Source organism: Aotus nancymaae, unplaced genomic scaffold (genome assembly GCF_030222135.1).
Source record: "Aotus nancymaae isolate 86718 unplaced genomic scaffold, 86718_ANA_hifiasm-v0.15.2.pri h1tg000095l, whole genome shotgun sequence".
Taxonomy (NCBI): domain Eukaryota; kingdom Metazoa; phylum Chordata; class Mammalia; order Primates; family Aotidae; genus Aotus; species Aotus nancymaae.
This window is the reverse complement of record NW_026988510.1, coordinates 72,388-99,601: the sequence shown is the minus strand read 5'-3', so window position 1 is coordinate 99,601 and position 27,214 is coordinate 72,388. Positions and strand designations below refer to the sequence as shown.

The 27,214-nt window shown below is 56.3% G+C and overlaps 2 protein-coding genes across 19 annotated transcripts in view; one reads left to right on the top strand and one right to left on the bottom strand.

Moving 5' to 3' along the window:
- The window catches only part of GAS8 (growth arrest specific 8), an 81,788-nt gene that overhangs the window by 36,564 nt on the left and 18,010 nt on the right, over positions 1 to 27,214 (top strand). For all 13 annotated transcript variants that reach the window (XM_064369900.1, XM_064369902.1, XM_064369901.1 and 10 more), the window contains 2 exons: positions 22,952 to 23,038; positions 26,135 to 26,332. In XM_064369900.1, the coding sequence (XP_064225970.1) occupies positions 22,952 to 23,038; positions 26,135 to 26,332 (285 nt within the window). The remainder of the gene's footprint in view (positions 1 to 22,951; positions 23,039 to 26,134; positions 26,333 to 27,214) is intronic.
- DBNDD1 (dysbindin domain containing 1) lies at positions 1,531 to 19,077 on the bottom strand. 6 transcript variants are annotated; one of them, XM_064369912.1, is made up of 5 exons: positions 10,944 to 13,266; positions 10,055 to 10,372; positions 4,619 to 4,765; positions 3,559 to 3,699; positions 1,531 to 3,064 (listed from the first exon to the last, which is right to left on the bottom strand). In XM_064369912.1, the coding sequence occupies exons 2-5, from the start codon at positions 10,278 to 10,280 to the stop codon at positions 2,907 to 2,909; spliced, it is 672 nt and encodes a 223-aa protein (XP_064225982.1). In that variant the 5' UTR covers positions 10,281 to 10,372; positions 10,944 to 13,266; the 3' UTR covers positions 1,531 to 2,906. The 6 variants fall into 6 exon arrangements, with proteins under 6 accessions (XP_064225982.1, XP_064225984.1, XP_064225983.1 ...); XM_064369914.1 differs by having other exon boundaries at positions 10,055 to 10,195; XM_064369913.1 differs by having other exon boundaries at positions 10,055 to 11,005; positions 12,649 to 13,266.

Genomic DNA, 27,214 nt, shown 5'->3' with positions numbered 1-27,214 from the left:
TCTCAGACTCTCTCTTGGCCTAGGCCAGACCGCACTGGGACTTCATAGTACGTTTTGTAAATTGCTCGTGACTTTTGTCTTGGAGCCTTAAAAATATAATTTCCAGCTGGGATGAGCATGTTCAACTTCCGCTGTTTGCAAAGGGCACGTCATGGAGCTCAAAACCTCCCCAGCACTCAGCCTTCATCATGGCCTCCACCAGACCCAGAGCGGCTGAGCCGCTTGGGGCCTGGATGGGGCTGGGTCTTGGTCCCTCAGATGGAGGCAGGCGTGCTCCCTCAACCCCAGCAGGCCCCGTGACATCGCAGCATCTGGCGGGGCCTCCAGGATGCAGGGTGGTCACGGGGTTGTGGAAGGTCACGGCCCTGGCCCCACTGTGGTTCCCTCCGACACCCCTGGGAGAGCCTGGGCATCCGTTTTGTCACCTCCCAGGCAGCTGCACGTGCCTGCGGCCCTTCACGATAACCTGCATGTGGGAGGCACAGGAATCCCTCCAGAGCTGTCTTCTCGGCGCCTGCCTCTGCCCTCACCTTGTTAGGGCTGCCACGTGCCGTCCCCCCAGCCTTCCCACCTGTGTCCTTCTCAAGTTAGTCCCTACTCCCCGAATCCGACACACCCATTTTCCACGGTCTTTTCCCACCTGTCCTGAGTGTGACCCACAGTTTGCCCTCACCTGCCTGTCGGGGTGGCTCAGCTGCACCTGTGTGGAGAAGCACCATCACCCAAGCGGTGTGATGCCTCTGGGCCCTGTGGTCTGTGCTGTGGCACTCTGCACCCCTCGGGGACATGAGCCTTCAGCCCCTCTATTTGTCAGCCTGCCCGCCTCCCTGCCTCTGCCAGAAGGGAAGGTGGGATGGGGTGGAATGCCTGCACCTGGTAGCAGCTGTGCACCCTTCCCCGAAGGTAGAGCACTGACCGGGGCCGTCTCTGGGGAAGGTGCGGCACTGACCGGGGCTGTTTCTGGTTCACACCTGGCTGAAAATTTTCACATGTGGGGGGTCCAGATTTCTCAGAGCCCAGCATGAAAGCACACAGAGCCCCGCGGGCCTGGCAGAAAGCAGGTCACCCCTGGCCGGGCTCCATGGCATCTCACTCCATGAGTAATGACAGTGGGTAGGAGTTCTGGCCTCATCTGGTGCGTCCCCGTGACCAGTGCTAGTGGCCGCTGGGACATGAGTGTGCCGAGAGCGACTCCCCTGCCTGGGCCACCTTCACGGTGCACGTGGGGCAGGACTTACTCCCTGAGTCATCCCTTCTGTTGTTCGTACAACCTCGCCCCCAGATGTGACCCAAGTGAGCACAGCACGGCAGAGCCCTCGGACTCCGGCCGCTGGGGAATGATCAGGGCCAGGGCAGCTCAGCCCACGCCCCTCAGCAGGCACCTCGTGCACTCTGGTGTTGGAAAGGAAGAGACTGCAGCCAGGCCGTCAAACCTGCAGTGATGTTTTAATCCCACTGTTTGTAAATGAGCTCTGTGGAACGTCAGCAAGAAGATGGAAGACCCTGGTGGGGGGAGGTGTGGCCAGGGGCGCAAGCCTACTTTACGGGACTGAGAGAGAGAGCTGCTGGGCTCTGTTCCTGGAAACCGGGGTGGAGACCTGGCTGAGGGAGGAACCGGATGGCAGAGCAGTGCTGAGGGGCAGGGAGCGGCTCAGAAGTGGGGGCAGGTACCGCAGAAAGAGCCCCCTACACAGGAGGAGCTCAGGGCATGCCTGGTATCTCCAGAAGCTCTGCCGACAAGGCCAAGGGCCCGTTTTCCTTCCCCAGAACTGTGCTCGTGGGAAACGGGCGGGGCAGGTTGGCTTGGGGATGGAGAGCAAGCTTACACTTTAATGTTAAACTCATTAAACTCATTCTTTGACTTGCTGTCGAGCAAGAAGCCTATTTTGTGACCATCAGCATGTGACCATTGGGAGGGCATGAGCTGGGGTCCCCAGACACCCCCAGAGTAGAGGAAGGAGGGCCTGTCAGCCTCCCCTGCTGCTCCCTGGACATAGACCCCTGGGGTCCCATGGGCCCCAGACCTGCCCAGCAAGTTTAAGGGCCGTGGGCAGGCCATGTATCCGGGCAATGGGATGTGAGCATAGACGAGGATGTGGCCTCGTAGTGGGTGCAGGACAGGGAGAGGGTGAACCCCACCCTGAGAGCATTCGGGAGGTGTCGCCAAGTTTCCGAGGCAGTCTGGTGATATTTGGTGTTCTGAGCTAAGGAGGGATGGACGTGGCTTCACGCAGGGACCAGGAGAAGCAGATGCAGGTGTCGGAGCTGAGACATGGGGCGGGGACCCTGGTGAGACAGCGGCTCTGTCGGGTAGAAGAAGGGGCAAGGTGGAAACAAGATGGGAATTTTGGGGCCGCTCCTCCATGTGCTTTGCTGGACAGCACAGTGTCCCATTAGCCAAACCCACTTCTGGCTTCTGAGCTGGGTAGCAGGGAAAACGTGGAGGGTGGAGCACACCCAGGAATTCCTGGAGTGGCTCTCACAGGCCTAGGTCCCCCTCACCCCAAGGCCGCCGTGGTCCGCTCCACTCCTCACTGCGTGCCTGGCAGTGACTCCACGATGCTGTCTTCCTGATTTGGGGCCCAGGAATGAGCTGGACTTAAGGCCACTGGGCTGTGCTTGTGCTGGGGCCCCCAGAGGCATCCAGGGGCCCCATGTGTCCCCCAGGAAAGCCGCTGGTCTCCAAGCGAGGCTACGACCTGTGCCCAGCAGACAAGGCAGGCCTCGGGGTTGGCAGGGAGCCTCCTCCGGAGCGCCTCCAACCTCGACTCGCTGTGTCAGGACGTGACGGCTGGAACCTCGTGGGAGGGCGCAGTGTGTCTGCTGGGTCAGGACTGCCCAGATCTGCCATCGCGGTGGTGTTCTGACCCCAGCCCTGCAGCAGCTAGAGGGCAGGCAGAGATGGCCTAGTCCTCCTGGGGCCTGTCCACAGTGAGAAACGTGTCCAGGACCGCAGCCTGCCGCTCGGGGTCGCCTAGGGTCTGCTTCTCACGGTTCTGCTCAGCCCTCGTCCTCGTCCAGGAAGGGGAGCGCAGGCAGCCGGCCCGGGGCAGCGGGTGCAGACCTTGGCGGGGGGATGCAAGAAGGGGGCTCAGTGTGGCTGGGAGCTCTGGGCAGGTGTGTGGGAAGGGGGCTCAGTGTGGCTGGGAGGCCTGGGGGGATATGGGAAGGGGACTCAGTGTGACAGAGTCTTGCTCTGTCGCCCAGGCTGGAGTGCAGCGGCACAATCTCAGCTCACGGCAACCTCTTGTCTCCCAGGTTCAAGTGATTCTTCTGCCTCGGCCTCCCGAGGAGCTGGGAGTACAGACGCATGCCACCACGCTTGGCTTGTGTTTTTTTAGTAGAGACTGGGTTTCACCACAGTGACCAGGCTTGAACTCCTGACCTCGTGATCTGCCCGACTCGGCTAAAAAGTAACGTTTTAAGCAGCTTCTAGTTGGGCAGTAGCAGCATGGTGAAGTGGTGATGGACTTCTGCTAAAACACACGTGCGTCAGCCCGGGACTTCCCAGGGGGCCTCGGCTCCCCACACACCCCTCAGCTCTGACGCCGGCCTCACCTGCCGGAGACTCAGTGTTGAGGTTCTCGTCGTCTGAGTCAGCGAAGACCTCGGCCAGCTCCTGGTCGGACATGTCGGTCAGTTCAGTGAGGTCCAGGAGGTCAAAGTGGACCTCCAGAGAGGAGACACTGCTCAGAGGCTCTGAGGGCAGAGAGGGTACGGTCAGCCCTCAGGCCCTCCTGTAAGGCTGCTCAGAGCCCTGGGGGTCTAGAGGGCAGAGAGGGTACAGTCAGCCCTCAGGCCCTCCTGTAAGGCTGCTCAGAGCCCTGGGGGTCTAGAGGGCAGAGAGGGTACGGTCAGCCCTCAGGCCCTCCTGTAAGGCTGCTCAGAGCCCTGGGGGTCTAGAGGGCAGAGAGGGTACGGTCAGCCCTCAGGCCCTCCTGTAAGGCTGCTCAGAGCCCTGGGGGTCTAGAGGGCAGAGAGGGTACGGTCAGCCCTCAGGCCCTCCTGTAAGGCTGCTCAGAGCCCTGGGGGTCTAGAGGGCAGAGAGGGTACGGTCAGCCCTCAGGCCCTCCTGTAAGGCTGCTCAGAGCCCTGGGGGTCTAGAGGGCAGAGAGGGTACGGTCAGCCCTCAGGCCCTCCTGTAAGGCTGCTCAGAGCCCTGGGGGTCTAGAGGGCAGAGAGGGTACGGTCAGCCCTCAGGCCCTCCTGTAAGGCTGCTCAGAGCCCTGGGGGTCTAGAGGGCAGAGAGGGTACGGTCAGCCCTCAGGCCCTCCTGTAAGGCTGCTCAGAGCCCTGGGGGTCTAGAGGACAGAGAGGGTACGGTCAGCCCTCAGGCCCTCCTGTAAGGCTGCTCAGAGCCCTGGGGGTCTAGAGGGCAGAGAGGGTACGGTCAGCCCTCAGGCCCTCCTGTAAGGCTGCTCAGAGCCCTGGGGGTCTAGAGGGCAGAGAGGGTATGGTCAGCTCTCAGGTCCTCCCACAAGGCTTCTCAGAGGCTCTGAGGGCAGAGCGGGTACGGTCAGTCCTCAGGCCCTCCTGTAAGGCTGCTCAGAGCCCCTCATCTCCTGGGGGAGCTTACACGGTCCCAACAGAGTGCGCTGGGCAGGGGAGCAGTACTTACGCCTCCTCTCCGTGACCTGCAGAAGCCCTGGGGCTGGTATTGGGATGCCCCCCACCTCCTCCTCCACAGGTGTGTGGCCACTGTCCCCTGTCCCGTGGGCTGGGACACCCAGTGCGGCCTGTGGCACCTCAGCCTCCTTAACGATCTCTGCATCCAAAGACAAAGGGCGTCATCTCGAGACCCAGAGGGCTCCCACTTCCCCCCAGGACGCAGGACTGGGTGTGAGGACATGGTACATCCGTTCTTTGAAGCTCTGGGCAATGACCAGCGGGTGACGGGATGGCTGGGCTTGTGGTCTCATGCTGAAACCCCAGGCAAGAGCTTGAGGGGGCTTCAAGGAGGCTGGCTGCCCCTTCCCCTTGGGCCCTGGCCTCCCCGGTGAACAAGGAATCTGAGGTCCAGATCACCCTTGGCACCCAAGCACCGGGGAGGGCAGCACCATGCAGGCCGTGCCACGGCAAGTTCCACAAGGCCTGCGTGGCTGCCTCCCAGCACCATCCTGGCCTCTGGTCTCTGGCTGAATCCAGGTCCCCCGAAGGCTTGCCACTGGATTTCCATGCCCAGCCTCTCGCTCCCACCCCTCTCCACTGTGGACTGACTTCTCCTTTTAAAACCCTATGTTGTTGTGTATGAATTCAAAATAATGCATTCTCAGTAAATGAAAGTTAAAAGCCAGGGGGAACAGGCAGGCCTGCCGTTCTGTCGCCCTTAGCCATCGGCCACACCTCACAGTTGGGCAAATATTCCAGGTTTTCCCCATGCATTTTTTTTTTTCTTTTTTTGAGACACAGTCTCGCTCTGTCGCCAGGCTGGAGTGCAGTGGCGTGATCGCAGCTCACTGCAGTCTCTGCCTCCCGGGTTCAAGCTCTTCTCCTGCGTCAGCCTCCCGAGTAGCTGGGATTACGGGTGCGCACCACCACATCCAGCTAATTTTTTTTGTATTTTTAGTGGAGATGGGGTTTCACCATGTTAGTCAGGCTGGTCTTGAACTCCTGACCTTGTGATCCACCTGCCTCTGCCTCTCAAAGTGCTGGGATTACAGGCATGAGCCCCTGCACCCAGCCCAACTGTTTCTTTTTTTTTTGAGACGATGTCTTGCTCTGTCACCCAGGCTGGAGTGCAGTGGTGCGGCCTCAGCTCACTGCAGCCTCCGTCTCTCGGGTTTAAGCAATTCTTCTGCCTCCGCCTCCCAAGTAGCTGGGATTACAGGCGCCCAACACCACACCAGGCTAATTTTTATATTTTTAGTAGAGATGGGGTTTCGCCATGTTGGTCAGGCTGGTCTTGGTTACAGGCATGAGCCACCGCGCCCGGCCTAACTGTTCCTTTTTTATAGTTAACAATTGTTTTGTCAGATGAGAGCAGGAGGCCCCTCGGCTGCAAAGCCTCTTGTGTCCATCCCTCCAGATCCCCTCAGCCCCTCCCCAAGCCCTCCCAGCTGCTCATCCTCTCATCCACATCGTCCCAGTGGGCACCTCACTTGCCACAGGCAGCCAGAGTCAGGCCTGTCCCTGAGTGCTCGATGCCCTGTGGCTCTAGCCCCTGCAGGTCCATCTCTTAGGGGAGAGACAAAGCCTGGACCCTGCAGGGGAGACACAGGGGCCTTCCAGGGATGCCAGCACCCCCCACCTGAATGGGTGCTCAGCGCACTTGTCAGATGGACAAAGGCCCTCCCACTCCTGCCAGCGGCACCCTGAGGACCCTGTCGGGTATTTTTAGCAGCCCCCAGTGGTGAGCACTGATCATAGCTGGGTGTGCTTGAAGCCAGGGGAGCAGCTGCTTCCATGAGGGTCTCCCTGCGGGAGCCGCAAACAGCTGCCTGTGAAGGGTGGGCCTGCCCTCCTATGGCACTAGCCAGCAGCCTGGATACTGCCAGGTGGCCCTAGTGGGTCTGGAGCATCCGCACCCCCAGTCCTCCCCAGCGAAGCCGAGGGAGCCTCAGGTGCCTGGCCTCTGAGTCAGGAGCACCGGTGCAGGGCTGGGAGGTCCCCAGTGGCATGGGAACTGGCAGTGCGGCTGTGGCAGGTGACCTGGCAGTGAGCTGAGTGTCAGGCTCTGCCTGGGTGGCAGCCCCGCAGCCTGACCAGTGAGATCATTGGTCCCCACCGGCTGTGAGATGATTCTCTGTGGCCCACCCGGCTCCTGTCTGAGAAGCCCTGAGTGCTGTGTCATCGCATCGCATGGCCCATTTCAGACCTGGGGGCTGGGCAGGCTGGTTTTCACCTCTCCACTGGCATCTGCAATGAGGTTTCTGAGCATCCTGGAGGGGTTAAGTTACTGGGGTCCTGGCCCACCCCCAAGCTCAGCAGGGATACCTGCCCACCCACAGGGCACAAGAGACAGAGGGTCAGATGCAGACTCTCTTCTGAGGCTGTGAACAGGGGGACTTCCCAGACGTCAGCCAGAAGAAGCCTGCTTGAACCACTCTCCGTAGCGCTGAGGGGGCGTCCAGAGGAGGGGACACCCCCAGGAGACCCAACCTGGCCCTTGGACCCTTCCTCAAGGGACGGTGTAGCTGCAGCCCCAGGGCCCACCCCCACCCCCACAGTGTGCTCATGTCCTGCTGGCCTGAGCCATGGTCACGATTTCAGAATGCTTCCACACAACTCAGAGTGGTGGCCACGCACGCACAGCTGACCCTTGAACAATGAGTCTGCAGAGGGTGTGTCTCTGTCCCAGCCTTGAGTCTCAGGAGGGTGTGACAGGGGCCCCAGACCTGCCAGGTCCAAGACGGAGCAGGTGCTGTCCCTATGGCATGGCTGGCCCAGAGCCCTGCGAGCAGGTAGGAGTCGGGAACCAAGGTGCAGGGTGTGAGTCACTGGCCAGGAGGCCCTGCTTTAGGATCCCCAGCTGAGGAAGGCCATAGGGGCTCTTACCTCCCCAGTTTATAGGACAGGCACGTCCTCCATGGCACCCTCTCCCAGAGCAGGAGCTCCACCTCTGCCCCTCCTGTCCTGAGGGGCACCCTCCTTTTTTTTTTCTTGTTGTCCAGGCTGGAGCGCAATGGCGCAGTCTTGGCTCACTGCAAACTCTGCCTCCTGGGTCCAAGTGATTCTCCTGCCTCAGCCTCCCTAGTAACTGGGATTACAGGTATGCAGCACCACACCTGGCTAATTTTGTATTTTTAGTAGAGATGGGGTTTCACCATGCTGATCAGGCTGATCTCGAACTCCTGACCTCAGGTGATCCGCCTACCTCGGTCTCCCAAAGTGCTGGGATTACAAGTGTGAGCCACTGTGCCTGGCCTCTCTTACATTAAGAGACAGGGTCTCAGTCTGTTGCCCAGGCTGGAGTGCAGTGGCACAACCATAGCTCACTGCAGCCTTGACCTCCTGGGCTCAGGCTGTCCTCCCACCTCAGCCTCCTGAGTAGCTGGACCACCACTCCTGGCTAATTAAAACTTTTTTTTTGGTAGAGACAGGATTTTGCAATGTTGCCCAGGCTGGTCTTGAACTCCTGGGTTCAAGCGATCCTCCACCCTGGCCTCCCACCACCTCCTTTCTGACAGCGCCCCGATATCAAGGAAACGTGGGGCAAGAGCAGTTCTGCAGAGAATCTCAGGGGGACAGCACTCTCAGAGGCAGGGTGGGGCTGGTGGTTCTGGGTTAATGACAGCTGGGTGTGGTGGTGGACACCTGTCTCACAGCTACTCGGGAGGCTGTGGCAGGAGGACGGCTGGAAACCCAGGAGGTAGAGAATGCAGTGAGCTGTGATCCTGCCCCTACATTCGAGCCTGAGTGACAAAGAGAAGCCCTGTCTTAAGACAAGACAGCGGCTCATGGTTTTCTAGTATAGTCCCGACATTCTGTGTTTACTAACCCCATTCTCACTCGCCCTAACTCCCAGCTACATGGGAAGACGCTGAGCTTTGCAGTTGAGAGGAGGAAGCTGAGGCACAGAGTAGCTCAGCATCTGTCCCCAGCACACGGCACAGGGAGGGGCCATGGACCCAGCTGGAGCTCTCAGCTGTTACCTGCCAGCCCCTTCCTGGCTGGGGCCCAGGAGAGGGAGAGGAAAACCTCCGACTTGCTGGCTTAGGTTCCCTGGGTCCTGACCTGGGTTGGGGGCAGGGGGCTGGAGGCAGAGTGGATCACTGAAGGAAGGTGGGACAGAGGAGGGGTCTCCACCTGTAGCCACCCTCTCGCTGGGCAGGGCCGTCATCTAGACCAAGGCACTCTAAAAGGCACTCATTCATTCACTCCACCGAGACTTCCGAATCGCCCGCTGTTCTGGGGACGTGGCATAGACAAAACAGATGATTCCTGCCCTTCTGAGGGGCAGTCAGTGCCAGGGGCAGTGCGGGACTGTGTTCACATTTTAGGGAGAATGCTCTGCCAAGATTCAGAGGAGGAGCCTGGAGGTGGGAGGGAGCCATGTGACATGGGGGAGAAGGCCTGGTATCAGCCTAATGTGCACAGAGGCCGGCAAGCGTGTGTGCAGGCTGTGTGGACGCTCTCAGGACTTGACTCAGTGGGCTGGGAGAAGCTGCTGAAGGGGTCTGAGCTGAGTGGGAAAGTGGCTACCTGCATTTTTATGATGAGGCCGGCGAGGGCACAGTCCAGTGGGAGGTAAGTCTGCAGGCACTGCCCCCGCCATCCTCCACTTATGCTGGGTGCCCTCTGCTTGTGCTGAGCTGGGGGCCCCAAGCAGGACCTCAGCCATACCGCAGGCCCCTTCCCCATCTTGCTCTAGGGAGGGGCATGGGAATGCCCAAGTCCTCTATAGATCCTGGGGTCCTAAGGGCCACAGTCACCCCTGGACAAAGCTCTAGCCCTGTAGAGCGCACAGCAGGCCTGTTGGACTGACTCTAAGAAGTATCTTTTCAGGCTGGGCACAGCGACTCACCTGTAACCCCAGCCCTTTTGAAGGCCGAGGCGGGTGGATCACTCGAGTTCAGGAGTTCAAGACTAGCCTGGGCCAACATTCAAAACCCCATCTCTACTAAAAATACAAAAATTAGCAGGGTGTGGGCTGGGTGTGGTGGCTCAGGCCTGTAATCCCAGCACTTTGTGAGGCCAAGGCGGGTGGATAACGAGGTCAAGAGATCGAGACCGTCCTGGCCAACATGGTGAAACCTCATCTCTACTAAAAATACAAAAAATTAGCTTGGCATGGTGGCGTGCACCTCTAGTCCCAGCTACTGGAGGCAGGAGAATTGTTTGAACCCGGGAGGCGGAGGTTGCAGTGAGCTGAGATCGCACCACTGCACTTCAGCCTGGCGCCTGGCAACGGAGCGAGACTCTGTCTCAAAAAAAAAAAAAAAAAAAAATTAGCTGGGTGTGGTGGTGCTTGCCTGTAGTCCCAGCTACTCGGGAGGCTGATGCAGGAGAAACACTTGAACCCGGGAGGCGGAGGTTGCCGTGAGCTGCTGGGCGACAGAATGCGACTCAAAAAAAAATCTTTTCATATTTTCACATTCCTGAGACAGCAACGCACCTGTAGCTGACGGCATCTTGGCGTTGATGGGATTCAGTCCTGTGAGCATTTGAAGCCAGCGGGTACCTAGTCTGACCCTTCTCCATCTCCCTTTGACAGTGGCTTCGTCTTTATTCTGTAAACTCTGGGTCTGTGTCGAGGCTTCGGGGAAGGCAAATGTGAAGATGTAACCCTTTGCTCTCAGGACGCTAAGTTTTTGGCCAGAAGAATGTGATGCCAGCGACATACACGGCCTGAGCCCCAGGAGGGGCAGGATGGATCTTGACAGGTGCGTGGCTCCTGTAAAGCTCTTAGTGGTTCCTCAAATGATCGAACCTACTGTGTATTACATGCAGCAAATATGTGTTAGTTGACTGTATCAGGAAAGCTCTGGTCAGTAGTAGGTTATTAGCAGTTAAGCTCTCGGGGAGTCAAAAGTTGTATGTGGATTTCTGACTCTGAGGGAGGGTGGCGCCCCTAACCCATACATGCATGTCCGTAGCAGCGTGATTCACAGTAGCCAAAAGTGGAAACTAAATGTCCCTCAGTGGATCGGTGGATATGTGGAATGTGGTCTGTGTGTACCGAGGAGTGTGATTCAGTCCCAGGAGTGCAGCCCTGACACGGGACACCAGGTGGACGAGCGTGAACACCTCACTCCAGTGAAAGAAGCCAGGCGCAGAAGGACAGATCCTGCCTGAGTCCATGCTTACGAAATGTACCGAATAGGCACGTGCACAGAAGTTAGATCAGTGATTGTCAGAGGCTGGGGGGCAGGGGAGAAGGGGAGAATGGGTACGGGTTTTCTTGGGGGGTAATGAAGATACAGTGATGGCCACACAACTTTGGGAATAGACTAAAACAGTGAGCTGTACACTTTAGAAGGATGAACTTTATATATGAATAATACCTGTTTAAAAACAGTCCTCAGTGGAAACAAAACTTGCTCTTGGCTGGAGCTGACAGGCAAAGCTGGGGGGAAATGATACACATGTACACTGTGAGTTGGCCCATGGAGCCCCAGGCTCAGCCCCAGAGCAGGATGGGACTGAAGCAGCTTGTATCTAGTTCATGGCTACATTCCTGGGACCTAGCACACAGTAGGTGTGCAATAAATAGATGAGGGTGAGTCAGGGAGCCCACGGTTAGTGAGTAGCTGTGGTAGCAATTACCAGGGTCTGTCTGACACCCTCTCAACAAGCTCTTGTGGGAAGAAGAAACAAATTCCTCATGGGCGAACCCTGCTGCTTTTCCCAGGGTGGGGACCAGAGGCTCGGTGCCAGGCAGGCATGGGGACCAGAGGCTCGGTGCCAGGCAGGCATGGGGGCCGGGTGCTGGCAGCCCCAGGGTTTCCAGGGCCAGGGCAGAGGCAAGCAGCTGTTGCTGATGCCCCAGGAAGGACCCCAAGGTGTGGGGTCACAGCAATGTTCTGGTCCTCACCCAGCACAGCCCCTATCAAGGGGGACCCATCCCCCTGCAGGGCTGCCAGGGCCTGGGCTGAGTGGGCACTGAAGCAGCACCCCAGTTAGGGAGCCAGGCATTGGGGTGCCTCAGCCCAGCCCCCCAGGCTTCCCTGAGGGCTGACTGCTGATGCCCTGTGCTCTGCTGCCGACCTATTTTCCAGTACATTCTTAACTGGAAAACTTGGCCCAAATCCTGTTCCTTGCTGTGTGCCCAGGGCCCTGCCCAGAGCATTGAGGAGGCCCTTGGCACACACCACTGCATGGACGAGTGAACTAATGAAGTGAGTGAATGAATGAATATCATAAACTGGCTGCAGGGAAGAAGAGACGCTCGCAGACGCAGGGGCCACCTGCACCCCATCCCCCAGGATGCTTGTCCCTGGACTTGGGCCCCCAGAGCATTTCAGGGATGCTGAGGTGGCCCTGTCTAGACTCTCAGCCTCCTTAGGGTCCCTCTCTTTCTCCCTGTGGGCCTGCGGGCTGACTGAGTTGGGGTGGGTTACAGCGCTGGCTTCCAGGTGGGGCCCTCAGGGAGGGCACACGTCACACTCCTGTGCAAACCTGCACCTGCACCTCCGTGTTCTGTACATTTGATATTAAGAAATCGTTAATTCATCTAGGTGCAAAAACGGTGTTTTAGTAATGCTTTATAGAAATATTTTACAGATATTTCTGAATTCCTTATCAATGAAATAGTATGTGTAGATTTGGTTCACACTACCAATGAAGGGAGGTTGGTGGTATTCTGGAGAGTAGGTTGTGGGCCTGGGGGCTGGGATGTGGCACATGGGGCTTCGTCGTGCTGCTCTCGCTACTTTTGTAAGGTTTTCAAAAGTAAGTGATAAAAGATGACAGTTACAGTCACCATCATGTGACCTCATGAGGCCCCACAAAGTAGTCATCAGTGGCCCCTTCGCAGTTAAGGAAGTGGGCGCTGGTGTCAAGAGCATGAGCTCTCAGATGACCGGGCACCGTCTTCCCACTAAGTCCCCTACACAGAGCCGCCACCTCGTCAGTAAATACGTGTGCACTTTAGTGACCCGAAGCCCCCAGCCAGTGAGTGATGGGCTCAGAAATGGAACCCACTTTCTCTGCCTTTAAGCTTCTGGGAAATCCTCCTTTTTCTCAAAGGAGGAGAGAAAAGGTACTAACCTCCTCTCCCAGAGCCTTGGGCTTCCACAGCCCTGCGGGGATGCGGAGCTGTCTCCACTGACGGACTTGGAAATTGAGGCTCAGAGGGTCCTAACTGCTTCGTCCACACCTATTCTCACAGTTCACAGGTGGTCACAGCTGCGACCCCCAAACCCTCACGCCCCAACCTCCAGGCTTCCCATGCCCACAGTGCTGCTACTGTCAGCCTTAAGAAGGAGCTCTGGTCCCTCCTACAAATGACAAAACAAAACCCAAGCCCACCAGCCCTCGGGCATGTCCAGGACATCATCCTTGACCTTGGACTGCAGATACACCGGGTGGGCGGACCTGTTTCTCCCGGGGACAGGCCTTCGGGCTCCAGAGGCGGCCACTGTGTGTGGCTGGGGACTGAGGTTCCCGTGCAGTTACAGAGCGCAGGCTGGCCAGTGCCCCCGGCACCTGCTGGCTCCGTGGAATGGGACCTCTGGGAAATCAGGAGGTGGTGGGCCTTGCCAGGCAGGTGAGGAGTCTGCAGTTTGCATCCAAGTTGCGACCTAGGCCAGTGGAACCCCGAGAGCCCTTTTGGAAAAGGCTGATTGGGAAGGGGGTTGTGAACGTTTCTTCCCATTACCGGCTCCAAGGTCCTGCACTGAGGCCTCCACCGTCAGGGCAGCGAGCGGTCCAGGCGCACCGACCCTCCCCGATGAGCGTGCGCCGGGGCCGCGCCCGGAACAGCCACTCCCGCAGCTCGGGAGCCCCGAGGCGGGCTGCGCCCCTGCATGCCCCGCGCCCCGGCAGTGTCCCTGCCCGCAGTCTCCGGCCCTCGCCCCCGAGACTCGCCTCTGGGTGAACAAAGCGGACGAGCTAGCGACCGGCCAGTGTCACCCCCACGCCCCGCCGACAGGGACCCCAAACTCCAGCCCCGGAACGCCCCTCCCCCTCCCCGGGGCCCCGGCTGGCTCGGCTGGGAGGGGGCTCGGGACGAAACTCCGGGCCACCCAACGTCGAATGCACCCAGGCCGCGAGCGCAGAGAACAAGGGGGCGGAGACCCGGCCTGTGCGCCCCCAGCCTGCGCGGGGACCGCTCCCGGGAGGTGTCCCTGGCCCGCCGGACAGGCCCCCGCCCCCCACCTGCCAAAGGGCTCTCGGCGGCTCCGGCAGCGGGAAGGTGGGCCCTGTCGGGAGGGGCTGCGGGGAGGCGCCGCTTGGGGGTCCCGGGGGCTGGGGCTGAACTCACCTCCGGGGCCGGCGCTCTCCGGGGGCTCCATGCGGCCGGCGGGGTCTGGGAGGGGCGCGGGCGACGGCGGGGTCTCCTGGCCCAGGCGCCCCAACAGCTGCGGCAGCGACTCGGCCCCGGCTCCGGGCGCAGCGCATCGGGGCAGCAACCGGGGGGCCGCGGCGGCGGGGAGGAGCCCGCGGGGCGGGGCGCGCAGCTGCTCCCGGGCCCCGGCGCCCTCCCCAGCCGCAGGACAGGTGCGGCCCCGCCCGGGCCCGCGCGCGCCCCCTGCCGGCCCTCGCCCCGCCGACCCCTCCCCCGGCCCCGCCCCGCCGCGGACCCCACCGGCCCCGGCTGCGGCCTCCCGACCCTGGCTCGGCGTCCGCGGTTCCTGCGCACTCACTTGGCAGCCGCTTCGCTCGCGCTCCTGTTCTCCTCCGGGTCCGTGCGTGCGGGGACCCGGCGGGGCTGGCGGGGGCGCGGGAGGGCCTGAGTCGGGCAGGGTAATGGCAGAATCGCAGAGCGCGCTGGACGGTGTGAAGGAATGAATCCACGCGGGGGTGGGTGGGGACGAGGCAGGCGCTCGCGACGCTGCAGGGGGCGGGTGGGGCGGGAAGCCGCGGGAGGGCGGCTGGCGCGGGTGCGGGGAGCGCCGGGGCAGCTTCGGTGAAACCCACCTCCCAGCAAGCGCGGGGCCGCCTCTCCGAGCACACCCGGCGAGCACCAAGCTCTGCGCCTCGTCGTCGTGCGATGGGTGTCCCATCGCTTCTCCCAGTGACCTAAGGAGGAGGTCTCCTTTCAGGCGAAGGAGCTCAGCACAGAGACGGTAAGTAACCCGCCCGAGGACGCACAGCCGGGCGCTGGGAGGGGACCTCTGTAAGCCCATGCTCTGCACTTTAATCAAAACAAACCAAACCCAAGTGTCAGGTAGGAAGTTTGCGAGTGGGAGAGGCGATGAACTTGCCAGATGGACTTGAGCGGCCCAGACTGCAGGAGGGGCTGCGGCTCAGACGCCAGGGATGCATTCAGCTTCCACCAGCCACAGTCAGACCCTTTGCCCTGGCTGCCCCGCCCAGACTGACTCCTGCCCAACTCCGGTTAGCGGGGTACAGCGTGCCTTCCAGCCTGGAAGTCAGCAGGGCAGGCTCATAGTTTCCGTGTTTCTTTAGTTTACAAAACAAAAACCAGAACTGCTGCTTAAAAGCCTCTGAAATGATTTCATGACCCACTGGCGTCCCCGCCACCCTGAGGGTGCGGAGTCTGGCCTCTCAGGGAGCGCAGCTGCGGGGTGTGGGGACAGTGGATGGGCGTGGACCACCTGGAGTTGTTGGGGGTGGCAGGTTGTGTTTTCTCAAAATGGCCACAGCAGTAGTTCTGATCCCATGTGTCTTCCAGGACCTTCTGTTCCCATGAAGACACCCCTATCTGTGCTGCTTCTCCGTAACCATTATGGGGGCTTGGGCCTGCCCTGGCCAACAGAGGGCAGCAGATGGCATGGGACTCCCAAGGCTGCGTCTTGAGCAGCGTCCTACTCTCTGGAAAGGCCCCTCTTGGAACTAGAGCTTCCTCCATGTTGTGAGGAAGCCCAGGCCACACGGGAGACACCCGTGTGTGTGTGTGTGTGTGTTGCTGCTGGCGTTCCTACTGAGCCCTCTGCCAACAGCTGGCCTCAGCTGCCTACCTAAGTAAGCCCTCAGAAGGTTCCAGACCCTGCCTTTGAGCTTTCCTGGGGAGGGCGCAATGAGTGGGGCTGAGGCAAGCTATCCCTACTTTGTCATGGCCAAGTTGCAGATTCACGACAAAACAAATGCTGTCATTGTTTTCAGCTACTGTGTTTTAGGGTTGTTACGCAGCTGTGGTAACTGTGACAGTAATTACTGTGTATGAATGATTCCCATTTGAGAGATGAATAAATGATACAGAGGGGGTCTCGTCAAAGACTGCCCTGCTGGTAATCAACAGGCAGTCAGACTCCAGAGGACAGTGTCTAACTTTTTATTAATGACATTAGCAAACACGAAAGTAGAGAGAACGTCACAACTCACCCACATGTGCGTATCACCCTGAGTCAACAACTACCAAGTCATGGCCTGTCCTCATTCACTTCCCTCCACTCCTGGGTCATTTTGAAGCAAATTGTATACATATTACATCACTGCATTTGTAAATGCTTCAATATTTATCTCTAAAAGAAAGACCATTTGCTGGTGCAGTGACTCATGCCTGTAATCCCAGCACTTTGGGAGGCTGAGGTGGGAGGACAGCTTGAGCCCAGGAGTTTGAGACCAGCCTGGGCAACAAAGCAAGACACCATCTCTTCAAAAAACAAAAGTAAGAATATAAGCCAGGTAGAGTGGGTTGGAGGCAGAGGTGGGAGGATCGCTTGAGCCCAGGAGTCCAAGACTGCAGTGACTATGATGGCATGTCTAAAAAAAAAAATAAATAAATAAAAGGTTTAGTCTTCATTAACACTCTTGTTATCCTAACCTGCAGGCCTTCACTGAGTTGACACAGTGGCTGGAGGCGGTTTACTTGGTGGGGAGTGGCGGCAGGGAGCAGCAGAAATCAGACAGGGGGCAGTTGGTTGGTTTGTATTAAAATTTGCCCTGGGATTTTGCAGGAAACTCAGATGCCATTTATCTGGGTTTCTGAGCTGCACAGCTTGATGCTGAATGAAAGTATCTTAAGCCATGTACGTGAAGAAAAGACTCTTTTCCAAACATCTGAAATCAAATTCAGTATGAAAAGGACAGGTTGCAGTGAGCCTTGTCGGGAGCCCCGGGAGCCAGCAGTCAGGGCTCCCTAAATGATTCACCTCTGCAGTCCACACTGATAGACCAAGCTGTGCTCTTCGCTTGTGACAAGTGAATACCCTGTCTAGGCTATCCTGAGCTAACCCTCCTATTGCCCTTTTTGCTGAAAGGAATTATTGTTAATACAGCTATTTAATTCAGGACTCTTAGCCAGATTTCTAAAGCAAAAAGCCAATCAGCATGAAGCAGCTAGCATATTGGGCTTGTGAAGTAAGTGTTAAATAATAATAATCACCCCACTGTGCTCTCCAGCGGCACCGTCTGACCTGCCAAGCTTCCCCTGGGAGACCCCTCCCACCCTATGCCTGGGGGAGGAGGCGTCTATCAGGCCAAAGGAGTCTGGCACGTGATGCTGGCTCTGCTTGCCCAGGCACAGTGACCTGCCAGACCTCGCAAAGGCCTCAGGGCTGCTTACTATAAATAAATCACAGCTTTGTGCAGGCTGAGCCAGTGCAGTTCTGCCAACTGGCTGTTCCTCTCCAAGAACCATCCGTTCTTGGGTGGGCAAACAGGAAGCCTCTCATCACAGTGATTCTCAGATTCCCACCACTGTGTGGGTGCCTGAGGCCTGAGCAAGCTCAGCCCATGTGGCAGCTTCCTCCCCGAGCTGGACAGGAAGACCTGTCTACCAAGCCTTCTTTCATTTCTCACACTTTGCCCCCAGCACAACTTTCTATGAGCATAGATTCTGGAATCTTCATCCACACAGGAGAACAAGAGCTTCCGCAAGAATCCCTTTTTTTTTTTTTTTTTTTTTTTTGGCAACAGGGTCTCGGGTCTCACTCTGTTACCTAGGCTGGAGTGCAGTGGTGTGATCTCACTGCAACCTCCACCTCCAGGGCTCCAACGATCCTCCCACCTCAACCTCCCAAGTAGAAGACTACTTTTTTTTTTTTTTTAGACAGAGTTTTACTCTTGTTGCCTAGGCTGAAGTGCAATGGCGCAATTTTGGCTCACGGCAGCCCCCACCTCCTGGGTTCAAGGATTCTCCTGCTTCAGCCTCCCAAGTAGCTGGGATTACAGGCATGCACCACCACACCAGGCTAATTTTTGTATTTTTAGTAGAGATGTGGTTTCTCCATGTTGGCCAGGCTGGTCTTGAACTCCTGACCTCAGGTGATCCACCTGCCTCGGCCTCCCAAAGTGTGGGATTACAGGCATGAGCCACCGCGCCAGCCAAGATGACCACTTTTTAAGAAGATGTTAAGGTTGACAGCTTATGGCCAGGTGTGGGGCTCACGTTGTGCTCCCGGCACTTTCAGAGGCTGAGGCAGGAGGATTGCTTGAGGCCAGGAGTTAGAGACCAGTCTGGGCAACAAAGTAAGACCCTGTCTCTATAAAAAAACTTTTTCAAAAAAGCCCGGTGTGGTGTCTCGCACCTGTAGTCCCAGCTTCTCAGGAGGCTGAAGTGGGAGGATTGCTTGAGCCCAGGCGGTTGAGGCTGCAGTGAGTTGTGATCACAGCCTAGGAGACAGAAGGAGACCCTGTCTAAAAAGAAAAAAAAAAAATGGCTCTCCTCTGTAATCCCAGCACTTTGGGAGGCCAAGGCACGTGGATCACGAGGTCAAGAGATTGAGACCATCCTAGGCAGCATGGTGAAATCCCATCTCTACTAAAAATACAAAAATTAGCCAGCAGTGGTGACATGAACCTGTAGTCCCAGCTACTTGGGAGCCTGAGGCAGAAGAATTGCTTGAACCCCGGAGGTGGAGGTTGCAGTGAACCGAGATCACACCACTGCACTCCAGCTTGGGCAACAGAGCGAGACTCCTTGTCCAAAAAAAAAAAAAAGAAAAGAAAAGAAAAGAAAAAGAAGTACCTGCTTATGACGGCCTTCTGGGTGACAGACGGTTGTATGCAGGCAACACAGTAGTTTCAGGGACGGGAAATTCACTTTAGAAACTGTAAAACGGCCAGTAGTTTTCAGAACGGGAGACTTGTTAGAAAAGGAAGTGGCAGCTGTTTCCTGCAGGGCCTGTCTGGAAGCCTCTGGTTTCTCTTCCTCCCTGAGGACTGGGGAGGAGGCCTCTTCGGGAAGAGCGGTTTATTTTTGTGAAGGGGATGCTTCGGGAGTTTTCTTTCCTAGTCCTGTGTTTTGAGCGTGCGGAACCCGCCGGCGCAGCAGCTGGGAGGGCCCCTCGAGGGTGGGCGGGGGCGGTGAGGCCCGGGGGACGGTCTCTGCGCAGGTCTGAATCTCACGTGGGTGACGTCCCAGAGCTTTGGGTGGCAGGTGGATCATTCATTCACAGGTCCTTCATTCACTCATTCAGCACTGAGCACATGTTCACTGAGCACCTGCCGGGAGCTGTACTGGGCGCTGAAGGACAGAAGTGAACGGTTCTCCCTCTTGGAGCTTAGGTTCCCGCAAAAAAACAGAACGCGTCCTGCAGCGAAAGGCTTCCGTGCTGCCAGCGGGCTCGTCCACAGCGGTTCCTCCCTGACGCCCGTCTCTAGGGACGCGCTGCCGCCGGGCGGAGTCTCGCGAGATCTTGCGACTTATCGCGGCATCCCCCTGCCGCGGTTGCCGGGAAACGGCGCGGCTTCCGCGGGGTCGGCGCTTTGGACCCGGGTCGCGGCCGGGCTTGTCCGCCGGCGTCATGGTGAGCAAGGGCGGGAGCCGGGCTGAGGTCCTCGCCAGGGGCCTGGAGAGCGCGGGGCAGGGAGGCCTGGGTACACGGAGACCCCAGAAGAGGAGGCCTGGGGTGCGGGGCTTCTGAGGGGACCCCGTGGGGCCGACAAGCTGCCCCCGGCCCCGGGGCCTGCGCGCACTCGGAGCCGAGACCAGGGCCGCTCACAGAACGCCCAGGGCCCGCGGCGCGCGGTGCCCGGTGCCCCGAAGAGTGGACAAGCGTCGGGGGGACTTCCATCCTGGGATGGAGACTCGCTCGCTGGCTCCCCGGGACCTAGGGTTTCACCTCACAGGGGCTTTGCAGCGCAGCGGGGTCCCCCTGGAATAGAGTCGGAGGCAGCGATTGCCTGAGGATCTTTGGTTTCCGGGACGGAGAGCCGGGGGCACACCGGAGTGGCTCGAGGTCCCTCTGCACCAGGGAGGCCTGGACGTGTCCGTCGCCCGTGGGGTGCTCGGTTCCTTGGGATGCAGGAACCCCTGCTCCCTTGGAAAGCCTGGCAGGAGTCAGGCCCGAACCGGGAAGAGGAAGGCAGAGCTCTTGGCCTCATCAGCTCCGTCTGTGTCTCTTTCCTGTAAAGGGCTCTCCCTTTATGATACAAGAGTTGTGAGTAACACAGTTTCTGGGCAGGTATGGCAGGGTGGGTTTCAGCTGGTGCGGGAGGAAAGCTCTCATAGCCCGACCAAGTTCCTGCAGCTGTCTGTGAAGGTCCCAGATGCTCAGTGGTGCTGAACCTTCCTCCCCGGCTTTTAGGGCTTTTTGATGAGGTAGCCTTCTTGGAGTGCAGGGAGTAGGAAGAGAGCAGTACATTAAATATTAAGATTTAAGTGGATGGGTTTTCTTAACCGGGAAGGGTCTTCTGAAAACCAACTGGAAAATAGGAAACTAGGCTGGGAAGCCAGGCGCGGTGGCTCACACCTTTAATCCCACCACTTTGGGAGGCTGAGGTGGGCGGATCATGAGGTCAAGAGATCAAGGCCATCCTGGCCAACATGATGAAACCCGGTCTCTACTAAAAACACAAAAAATAGCTGGACATGTTGGCGCGTGCATGTAGTCCCAGTTATTCGGGAGGCTGAGGCAGGACGATCAGTTGAACCCAGGAGGTGGAGGCTGCAGTGAGCTGAGATGGTATCACTGCACTCAGTGAGATGCCTGGGTGACAGAGTAAGACTCTGTCTCTAGAAAAAAAAAAAGGCTGGGCTCAGTGGCTCACGCCTGTAAACCTAGCACTTTAAGAGTCCGAGGTGAGCAGATCTCTTGAGGTCAGGAGCTCGAGACCAGTCTGGCCAACATAGTTAAACCCTGTCTCTACTGAAAATACAAAAATTAGCTGAGCACCTGTAATCCCAGCTACTTGGGAGGCTCAGGCAGGAGAATCCCTTGAACCTGGGAGGCGGAGGTTGCAATGAGCTGAGATTGCACCACTCCACTCCAGTCTGAGTGACAGAGTGAGACTCTGTCTCAAAAAAAAAAAAAAAAAAAAAACCCGCTACCAAACTATTTATTCATTCATTCATTTATTTTTTTGAGATGGAGTTTCACTCTTGTTGCCCAGGCTGGAGTGCACTGGTGTGATCTTGGCTCACTGCAGTCTCCGTCTCCTGGGTCCTAGTGATTCTGCTTGCTTCAGCCTCCGTAGTAGCTGGGATTACAGGTGCCCATTACCACGCCGAGCTAACTTTTTGTATTTTTAGTAGAGATGGGGTTTCACTATGTTGGCCAGGCTGGTCTTGAACTTATGACCTTAGGCCATCCACCTGCCTTAGCCTCCCAAAGTTTTGGGGTTATAGGTGTGAGCCACCATGCCCGGCTAAACTACTTCTGTTTACACTAGCTTGTGAGAATATGGTTTGTGGTCTGTTGGATCCTTGGGACCAAGGAATATGGGTGATGTTTCTTTTTTCTTCTCCTCAGTGTTTTCTAAAATTTCCACATAATATTTTTTCTTTTTTCTTTTTTTTTTTTTTTTTGAGATAGAGTCTCACTCTATCACCCAGGCTGGACATATCTCTTTGAGACAGAGTCTCACTCTGTCACCCAGGCTGGACATATCTCAGCTCCTCATAATATTTTCACTCAGGACTAAATGAAACATAAATTAAGATAAATGGGCTGGGCACGGTGGCTCACGCCTGTAATCCTAGCACTTTGGGAGGCCTAGGCAGGTGGATCACCTGAGATCAAGAGTTTGAGACTAGCCTGGTCAACATGGTGAAACCTCGTCTCTACTAAAAATACAAATAAAATTAGCTAGGTATGGTTGCAGGCACCTGTAGTCCCAGCTATTTGGGGAGGCTGAGGCAGGATAGTCGCTTGAACCGAGGAGTCAGAGGTTGCCGTGAGCCAAGATGGTGCCATTGCACTCCAGCCTGGGTGACAGAGGGAGGCTCCATCTCAAAAAAAAAAAAGGATAAATGAATTTAGATTTTAATGTTTTGAAAAAAATAAATAAAATTTCCACATGAAATTTGTAATTATAAAAATGTTCCACAGCTGGGCGCAGAGGCAATGCACTCCCCTGGTCCCAGCTCCCGGGGAGACTAAGGTGGGAGTATTCATTTGAGCCCAGCAGTTGGAGGCACCAGTGAGCTGTAATCACACCACTGCACTCCAGCTTGGGTGACGGAACGAGATCTTGTCCTCAAAACAGGTTACCGAGACATGTAGACACAGAAAAGCACAGGCCGAAGACCACTGGGAGCGGCAAAGTCAGAAGGATAGGCTATGGAAATTAGTGTCTGCTGAGTGCTCTGTAAGTGGGTGATCAGACAGCACTGCCCGTGGTGTCATGCTTGGTTTCAGCAACCTTCACAAGGGGGTGGGGTTAGAAAGTTCTCTCTCCCAACCTTGTCAAAGTTGCTAAAACCACGCACGACGCTGCGCGCAGTTCCTTCTGGCAACCCATTTACGGAGCACTCATGGTGGGTGCCGTCTGCGCAAGCTTTCTTGACCAGGCTTCTCTGAAGGAATTTTCTGTTTGGAAGAAAGGAAACCTCTGGTTGGCACAGCCGATTTTGGTTATGGAGGCACTTCTCCCTGTACTTACTGAATGGTTTCCTGCACGTCTTTCCATGGTGGTTTCTAAGCATTGCAGCCAGCATGGTAACATCTGGCAGTGTGGCGTTGGGGTTCTTCCCTGTGGAGCCCAAGCACATTTTGCATCCACAGCAGAGGTGTTTACTATTACCAAGGGGTGAGTGGGTTTGGAATGGGTTCCCCCGTCATCGTTTTTGGAGACAGGGTCTCGGTCTGCTGCCCATGCTGAAGTGCAGTGATGCAGCCATAGCTCACTGTAGCCTTAAACTTCTAGACTCCAGTGATCCTCCTGCCTTGGCCTCCCAGAGTGCTGGGATTACACATGCGAGCCACTGCGCTTGGCCACCACAGACCAAGGAATCAGTGGGTTTAGAATGGATTCCCTCCCTTTTCTAGAAGGAATGTTCTCCTTCTTCAGAGGAGGGTTTCTCATTTGTGCTTCTCCAAATGCAACAACAGGATATGTGTGTGTGGTTAAGGGTGGGAACACTCAGGGCAATGATGTGCTGCAGGTGAGCAGGAGGAAGAGAGGTTCCAGAACCTTCTCTGCCAAATGCCCCTGTGAGCAAATCAGAGCCATTCAAGAGGGGGAAGCTGTTAGAGTCTCTCTTGCCCAATTATCTCCAAAGGCACCCAAAAAGAAAGGGAAGAAAGGCAAAGCCAAAGGCACCCCAGTTGTCGATGGACTCGCCCCAGAGGACATGAGCAAGGAGCAGGTGAGCAGAGCCAGCTGTGGCCCAGTCCCGGGGTGGGTGGGTGCCACGCAGGGTCAGCTGGGCAGAGCTGGCTGTGGCCCAGTCCTGGGGTGGGTGGGTGCCACGCAGGGTCAGGTGGGCAGAGCCAGCTGTGGCCCAGTCCGGGGGTGGGTGCCACGCAGGGTCAGGTGGGCAGAGCCGGCTGTGGCCCAGTCCTGGTGTGGGTGGGCGCCACACAGGGTCAGGTGAGCAGAGCCGGCTGTGGCCCAGTCCCAGGGTGGGCAGGTGCCACGCAGGGTCAGCTGGGCAGAGCCGGCTGTGGCCCAGTCCTGGTGTGGGTGGGCGCCACACAGGGTCAGGTGGGCAGAGCCAGCTGTGGCCCAGTCCTGGTGTGGGTGGGCGCCACGCAAGTTCCTGTGTGAACCTCTCACGTGGCTGCACCATTTGTCCATCTTACCATGTGGATCTACTCTTCTGTGCAAGCCAGAACGATCACTCCAGCCTGGTCCATAATTCCTATCAGCTGCAAAGCTTTCACGTGGACTGTGTGTTTTCAAAAAGGCAATAGAGCCCATTATAGAACGTTTTAATAGGGCGCTAGGAATTTGGAAGGACAAGTTTTTCTGATTTAAAAGCTATTTTTAATTTTGAATATTCTCTTTCAATCTACTCTTTTTTGCAACTGTTACACGTAGCGTTCTCCTTTATTTTATTCACAATTAAACATTATCTCAAAAAGGAAAGTTTTAAAAGAAAGATGAGTTACTTAAAATCACTTCTCAGTCTGATTGATCATTCATGGTTTTTGATGAAAGTCCCATCAGGGCTGCCTTTTCCTTCTTGGCTATGCTTATTTTGGGGAGGAGGTGATGTTTCTATAGTTTCTTTGTAGGAGTCATTTCAAGTCCATTCTTCATTTGGATGCAGTTAAGGGCTACAGAACATAATTATGTAATTACAGTTTTATCTAAGAGGCTCCTGAAACCTGCAGGCTGTGGCAAGCACAGTGCAGCCTCCAGCCTCTGCCCTGATGGGTGACTGCCCCATGAGCCTCTGACACGGGACACGAGTGCTATGTCAGCTCATGTGTTATTGTTAATAATTCTTACCTTCTTTTGATAGTATTAGGATAAAAAGTAAATATGAAGGAGACTAGAAGAGTCATATGACCTGAAGTTGGAGCTGGGCAGAGGTCCTTGAACCATGCTAAAGAACGGCTGTGTTTTACATGCAGGGAAAGCGTGGACAGTTCAAGCCGGGGGCTGAGCGAAGAGGTGGTGGGGTGAGGTTTGTGTTCTGGAAAGGCGTCTGGAGCTGCTGGGTGGAGAATGGATTGAACGTTGCCTTGTCCTAGCATGTGAGCTGCTGCCACCTCCCTGTTTGCTTCCCCTCCCTGTGGAGACAGGCCTTGCATGGCAGTGGCTGTACAGTCCACTGGGCAGGGCCGTGCACTGCGCATGGCACACGGAGCCACAGACTCAGAAGACTTCTTCCGGGTCCAGGCAGAGGGTAGGGCTGGAGGTGACCTGGACATGCCTGGCTGGAGGGGCCTGGGGCTGTGCCCAAAAAATAACTGATTCTTAAGGGAAATGAGCTCCCCAGGAAGCTGGAAGCCTGTTCTCCATGTTTTTTAACCTATTTGCAGATTTGCAGTTGAACCCTCTTGAGGGTTAGGAGTCTGCTGGTCTTGTATATTTTTTGCTTGACATTGTATCTTTAAAGGTGATTTTTTTTTTTTATTTAACATATGAATTTGTTTAAATGCTGCTACCTCATTTGCATATTTGTTTTTTGGGTAATGTGATATTTCTCCCAGTTGATATACTCTTAAGTTTTCAACCATTGCAGTATTTATTTATGTTTGAGAGACAGGGTCCTGTTCTTTCACCAAGGGTGGAGTGCAGTGGTGTGATCACGGCTCACTGCAGCCTCGAGCTCCCAGGTTCAAGCGATCGTCCTCCCAAAGTGTTCCCAGTAGCTGTGGCTATAGGCGCGTGCCACCACTCCTGGCTAATTTTTATTTTTCTGTTTTGTAGAGATGGGGTTTTGCCATGTGTTGCCTAGGCTGGTCAACTCTCAGGCTCAGAAGATCCTCCCGCTTTGGCCTCCCAAAATGCTGGGAGCCACCATGCCTGGCTGTTTATTTTTTGAGACAGAATCTCAGTCTGTCACCCAGGCTCGAGTGTAGTGGCTTTATCGTGACTAACTGCAGCCTCAACCTCCTGGGCTTAAGTGACTCTCCCACCTCAGCTTTCCCAGTAGCTGAGACTACAGGCGTGTGCCATGACGTGTGGCTAATTAAAAAAAATTTTTTTGGCCAGGTGCGGTGGCTCACGCCTGTAATTCCAGCACTTTGGGAGACCGAGGCGGGTGGATCACGAGGTCAAGAGATCGCGACCATCCTGGTCAACACGGTGAAACCCCGTCTCTACTAAAAACACAAAAAATTAGCTGGGCATGGTGGCATGTGCCTGTAATCCCAGCTACTCAGGAGACTGAGGCAGGAGAATTGCCTGAACCCAGGAGGCGGAGGTTGCGGTGAGCCGAGATTGCGCCATTGCACTCCAGCCTGGGTAACAAGAGCGAAATTCTGTCTCAAAAAAAAAAAAAATTTTTTTTTGCAGAAATGGGGTCTTGCTATGTTGCCCAAGATGGCTTAAACTCCTGGGCTCAAGGGATGCTTCCGCCTCGGCCTCCCAAAGTGCTGGGATTGCAGGCGAGAACCACTGCCTCTTGCCCATTCCCTATTTACATCGGTCTCAGATTGTTTCCTCTTTAATATTTTTGCTCTTGTAGTAATGATGTGGGTAATATCTTTCAGCAACAAGCTCTTATATTTCTTTCGAGAAATTTCTTAGGTATAAATTCTCAGAAATGGATGAAAGGATATAGTTATTTTATGTTTATTGGCCAAATTAAAGAGCATTCTGCCACTTGTTGAATGTGTTCTGTCTCTGGAGCTTCCTAGCTTTATATCTTAACTTTTTATGTTCAGCTGTTTAATTTTAGGTGAAAATGGGTCGACCCTCTTTCTTCCTTGCCCTTCTCTGGCCACCTGCCCCTCTGCTATGCACGGGCCCCTGCCCAGTGCTCACCTGACCCACTGCACCTGGCCAGGTGGAGGAGCATGTGGGCCGTATCCGGGAGGAGCTGGACCGTGAGCGGGAGGAGCGCAACTACTTCCAGCTGGAGCGGGACAAGATCCATACCTTCTGGGAGATCACCCGGAGGCAGCTGGAGGAGAAGAAGGCCGAGCTGCGGAACAAAGATCGGGAGATGGAAGAGGCTGAGGAGAGGCACCAGGTGGAGATCAAGGTGAGTGGGGCCAGCCTGCCCGTGCCCACCTGGTCACCACACAGCCACAGAGCAACTGGGCCCAACGAGGGTGAGGGTGGGACACTGTCTGTCCTCGGCTTTGGGAGTCACAGCCCTAAAGGTGTTTTTTATAAAAGAGGCCGAGGGAGAGACACTTCATCTCGCCAGTGTCAGGAGAGACCCCGCAGGTCCTGAGGTTTAGCGTGCAGCCTCTACAACACGGAAGGATCATGGGCTCTGGGGGCAGGCTGGCCTGTTTGCAACTCAGCTCTGCCCCTCAGCACCCTGTGAGTTGGGGATGCACCTCACCTCCCAGCCTTGGTGTCCGACTCTGCCTCAAGCGTGCAGGTTTGCTTAAGTGAACAGGCATGTGTAGCTGTGTGCAGGTGAGGAGTCATGCAAGGGAGCAGATGGATGCAAATGAGGAGATGTGTGCAGATGAGGAGATGTGTGCAGGTGAGGAGGTGTGGGCAGGTGAGTAGATGGTGCAGGTAAGCAGGTGGATGCAAGTGAGCAGGTGTGTGCAGGTGAGGAGGTGTGCAGATGAGCAGGTGTCTACAGGTGTGTACAGGTGAGGAGGTATGGTATAGGTGAGCAGGTGGGTACAGGTGAGCAGGTGTGTATAGGTGAGAAGGTGTGCAGGTAAGTAGGTGTGTACACGTGTGTACAGGTGAGGTGGTGCAGGTGAGCAGGTATGGTGCAGGTGAGGAGGTGTGCAGGTGAGCAGATGTGCAAGTGAGCAGGTGTGGTGCAAGTGAGCAGGTGTGATGCAGGTGAACAGATGTGCGGGGGACCAGGTGTATCCAGGTGTGTCCAGATGAGGTGTGTAAGTGAACAGGTGGGTGCAGTGAGCAGGTGTGTACAGGTGAAGAGGTGTGGTAC

Excerpts from the sequence above, each read along its gene's own strand:
- DBNDD1 (XM_064369911.1), bottom strand. The coding sequence starts at position 10,280 with ATGTCGCTGGCATCACATTCTTCTGGCCAAAAACTTAGCGTCCTGAGA. Across the intron at positions 3,700-4,618 it reads GCAGGTCACGGAGAGGAGGC|AGCCTCTGAGCAGTGTCTCC; the intron begins GTAAGTACTGCT and ends CTCTGCCCTCAG. Across the intron at positions 3,065-3,558 it reads CAACACTGAGTCTCCGGCAG|GTCTGCACCCGCTGCCCCGG; the intron begins GTGAGGCCGGCG and ends CCCCCCGCCAAG.